At 44.1% G+C, this 4,795-nt stretch overlaps 1 protein-coding gene across 1 annotated transcript; it reads right to left on the bottom strand.

Moving 5' to 3' along the window:
- Nucleotides 1–2,622: 2,622 nt before the first annotated feature.
- Nucleotides 2,623–4,272, bottom strand: LOC144700314 (uncharacterized). The gene has a single exon (XM_078571817.1). It carries the CDS (start codon nt 4,270–4,272, stop codon nt 2,887–2,889), a length of 1,386 nt encoding a protein of 461 aa, XP_078427943.1. The 3' UTR covers nt 2,623–2,886.
- Between the last annotated feature and the right edge of the window lie 523 nt (nt 4,273–4,795).

The raw sequence follows: 4,795 nt of genomic DNA on the forward strand, positions 1-4,795 counted from the left end.
GATAAATCCTATGTATTCAATCTAAATAGGAATCTTATCGTTTAATAGATTTTCTTATACGAATGGAAGCATGGGTACACATGTTCTTATCGCAATACAGATGTTACTAACTTCAATCCTTATCGCAACTCTCTCTCGCTCCTTCCTACGTTCCTTGATAGCGTTGAGTTCCTCTTGAGTTATCACATGGAGATGGTCTAAAAGGACTAATAAATACAATCCTTCGCCTGAAGGTATTTTCTTTTTTGCGAATTTGGAGTAACACTAAGCGACATCAACTTCATTCAGGAGAAATATCACTCACAAAGAGAAGAAATGGACGAGATGTGAGATAAATATTAACCAGTTATCGCTTATCATAGATGCATTAATTAAGTCAATATTCCCAACATCTCTATCAGAGTCATCATTGCCCTTATGGCCATTTCGGGTTTTCCGCGTCACCCGGCGATGTATTTAGCATACGGCACCCATTTCCATGACAGTAAATTGGGTGGTCAGGGCTACGTCGACTTGTTTCCATAAAATAATCGTGTGTTATTCGAATGGGTTCAATTTTCAGTGACTTAAATGAATGCGAAATGGTAAACCACAGAAGATAAAGGACTAGTTTAGAGTGTCGATATTTGGAGCCCACACAAGATTATTTAGTGAAACATCACTCTCCGTATTCTCTCTGATTGCACCGGGACTATATAATACGTGACAGCTGACCAGTAAACGAGAAGCATCACCATAAATAATGCCACCGAAAACATTTCAACGACATCAATGCCATCCCATCACTATTACTATTCCTAAACTACAGGCTATCTTATAAATTTGCCGGCACCGCAGCTAGAGACTGGCAGGCACAATTTCCGGTGATGTTTCCATTTGCTGAATAAAATTTTATCATTAAGTCATAATTGGGTGACAAGTATCAATCCGTTTGCTGGGGCTTGATAATAACATGTAGTTCGTGTCCGATTATTATTAGCTAGTCGTTATTAAAAATCCTATTGGGCCACGTTGGCTCTGTGTCTTGGCGAGTAAAAGTCCTCTTCACATCTTGCACCAAAAATCATGAAACAAAAAAGGACAGGTGAAGAAAGACCTGGAAATCGTTGCTCTGATAATCCCCATCTCATCGATCCGTATTACATTTGGGAAGATTGTTCGCAGAATCTTGTTTCACGAGACCTTTATGTGACAAAAGGAGATAGATTTCATCGTGTGCTTGAAAGGATATTCATTACAAGGTATACTAACATAGTATTAATGATAGTATCAATGAAAAGAGAGAGAATTTGAGTTACCTCTCTAGTTGTATCATTCATAGGTCCGAAATTCATTTGGACAGTAAGGCGTTCGAAATGCGCTGAGGGTTTATGTGCGGATCAGATTTATTTCCGCGTGTCCGACCATCACATAAATTAATTATTATTCTGCCAGTCAATAGTTAAACAAATATATCTCTTCGTATGCTGGCACTTCATTCACTACTCACAAGAAATAACTGGGCAACGAATCGGCGATGGCGTCCGCTTTTCCGCACCAACCCCAAAATCCTGAAATCAACAAATAACAATATTTCCTGCCTGAACTCATTCAAAATTCTCCTAATTGGTTTCTTCAGAAATAGTTAAAACATTTCTGATCGGAGGTAGACAAATTCATATCTCATGGCCTTAATTGCCTTACTTGACATGTAATTAAGTTTTTACTAGTTTTTGGCGTTCCTCGCCACCTGAACATGGGAACAAGTTCCAAAACTTTGTGGCCTTTGTTTCTTTAGCGAGCCAGTAGCCGACACGAAGTGGAACGAAGAACCTCATCCAAAAAAGTCGAAACGCATCGATCTGAATTTCGTAGTGGCAAAGGCGATAAGCTTCAGTACCTCCAATTAAAGATTCCTGCTTTTTCTGTGTTACTAAGGCTTCCCGAGAGAAGACGAACAGAGCGGGATGGAATCTAATCTGTTATCGTTCATCTGTTTTCTCCTCTGAGCGCCGAAGGAACAAACTCGTTAGCAACATCCGTTTCTTACCGTCGGTTGCCGTTTAATCATCAAAAGCCTCCAAATTAATTTGTAGCTGCACTCAGCGAAATTGGAGAGCGGACTTCTTCCGAAGTCGGAGTCACCATAACCATCGTCCACCTCATTTACACAAAATATACACTCACGGAAAGAAGAAGCTTCCGACATGTAAGTAAAATATGACCCAGTCACCAACTAAGATACCTCCATTAAATGAGTCAACTTACTAACATCTCCATCAGTCTTATCATTACCTTTTGGTTGATGTCAATTTCGGGTTTTCCCGCATCACCGGGCAATATATTTAGCAGACGGACACAATTCTATGACTGCAAATTCGTAGCTCATTGATACATTGACTTGGTTTGAGATGCTTAAAAAGGTCGGTAAGCGTCGGCCAAATTTTAAAGGGTTTATTTGGACAGACGACGCAAGAAATTTGAAAATGACTTTGAGTCCACACAAGATGACATTGTGAGAGATCTCTTTTATGTATTGTTTCGTGCATTTTTTCGTGGCGAGTCTTAAGCAATACGTGACAGCCAACCAATGAAAGAAAAGCAAGATGCCAAAATTCAATACCTACATACCATCGTGTCACTGTTACGATGCTTCATCTGCCGGCTGTCATGAAATGTTTAGAGCACGGCAACAATGGAAACGGTAGCCACAATTTCTTTTGATATTTCCATCTGCTGCACTAAATGTTCGAGTAGTTATCTCGTAATTGGGCGGAAGTATCAATTATTATGCCGTGCCATTCCTTTGTTGACTTTACACGGATTCCCTCGCGTTGAAGCTACTAACATGATGTTCTCGAAATCCATAACCACATAGTTTGCTTGTGTGGAATCAGTACAATTAGCTTATAAAATAGCTGTGTTAGCTGAAAGAAGCCTCCATCCCGTTTTTGATCCAGTTGGGCTGTGGTCGCACAACATGGGTAAGGAGAGGCGAGCAGAAACTGCACTTTTGTTGGTAATCCATTTGTTATTCTTCATGTTGGTCGCTGGCCAGCCTTCAAAAGACCCAAGGCCACCAGCTCCAGGACAGTCCAAAAAAGCACCGCCACCCCCGCCACCTGCAATTCCACCACCTCCTCCCCCAAGTCCACCATCAACACCGCCACCGCCGCCCCCATCGGCACCAGTAATACCCCCGCCTCCTCCAGCAATTCCACCATCCTCTCCTCCAACTGTTTTACCCACTTCTCCTCCAACAATTCCACCGGCAACCCCACCATCACCTCCCCTGACTAGTCCACCATCTTCTCCTCCAACGACTTTACCCACTTCTCCTCCATCAATTCCCCCATCTTCTCCTCCAACAATATTGCCCACCCCTCCTCCGGCAATTCCACCATCCTCTCCTCCAACAACTTTACCCATTTCTCCTCCAGCAATTCCACCATCCTCTCCTCCAACAACTTTACCCACTTCTCCTCCGGCAATTCCACCATCCTCTCCTCCAACAACTTTGCCCACTTCTCCTCCAGTAATTCCACCATCTTTACCACCAGCAGTACCACCTACCTCTCCTCCAGCAAGCCTGCCATCATCTCCTCCAACAACTCCACCTGCTTTTCCTCCGGAAATCCCCGCCTCTCCTTCAGCAGTACCACCCACTTCTCCTCCAGCAACCCCACCATCTTCCCCTTCAACGATCCCATCATCATCTCCTCCAGCAATTCCAGCTGCTTCCCCTCCAGCCATTCCACCATCTTCAACACCAACAGTACAACCTGTGCCCCCTCCTCCAGCACCAGCATCAGCTCCTCCAGGAAATCCACCTTCTGGTTCTCCAGCCATTGCACCAATACCGCCTCCAACAACGCCACCATCCACTCTTCCAACAACTCCACCATCGACTCCGCCAATAACTCCAGCCATTCCCCCCATATCGCCACCAGTAGTTCCTCCATCTTCTCCACCAGTAGTACCACCGGCGTCTCCTGTAGCAACCCCACCCTCATCTTCATCATCATCTCCACCATCCACCCCTACAGCAACTCCACCCGCTTCTCCTCCAGCAGATCCATTATTGTCACCACCGGTAGTACCACCGGCTTCTTCTCCACCTACCCCATCTCTTTCTCCACCACTAAGCCCACCATCCCTTCCACCATTAACATCACCATCACCACCACCTCCAGCTCCATCTCCTCCACCTCCATCACCTCCACCTCCACCACCATCGCCTCCACCTCCATCACCACCCCCCCCTGTAAACGTGTTAACTTGTTTGTTCAGCATCTCGCAATTGTCCATTTGTGGGACTGTGCTCTCGATTTATAAGCTACTTGGTTTTCCTCCAACTGGAACTTCCACCTGCTGTTCTATCATCAAGTCAATTCCAAGTGGCAGCTTGACCTCGTGCCTCTGTCTAGCTGTCAAACTGAACATATTTGGAATAACAATCTCTATCCCTGGTGACTTGAAGCTTATGCTCAACCTCTGCAACGTTCAGGTGCCTATATCCCTCACATGTTCCTAGTGATTCCAGGAAAGACCACCCTTTATGGCATCAATGTGAAAGTTTTATCTTCCTTGTCTTAATATCCATGCTGCTGCATTTGTATGATCAGCCTTCTTTGAAAAGGCCCACTTGTGTTTGCATAGTGATGGAATGAGAATAAACGTTTCAATTGAATCTTTTTAAAACGTCTGACTCTTTCAAGATAAGTAAAATATTTGTTAACATGTTTCCCTTGTGAGCTCATATGGGATGTGCATGTGATATGTATAATATACTAACTGCCTTTTCCCTCCCTAGGTT

Source organism: Wolffia australiana, chromosome 2 (genome assembly GCF_029677425.1).
Source record: "Wolffia australiana isolate 7733 chromosome 2, ASM2967742v1".
NCBI lineage: Eukaryota > Viridiplantae > Streptophyta > Magnoliopsida > Alismatales > Araceae > Wolffia > Wolffia australiana.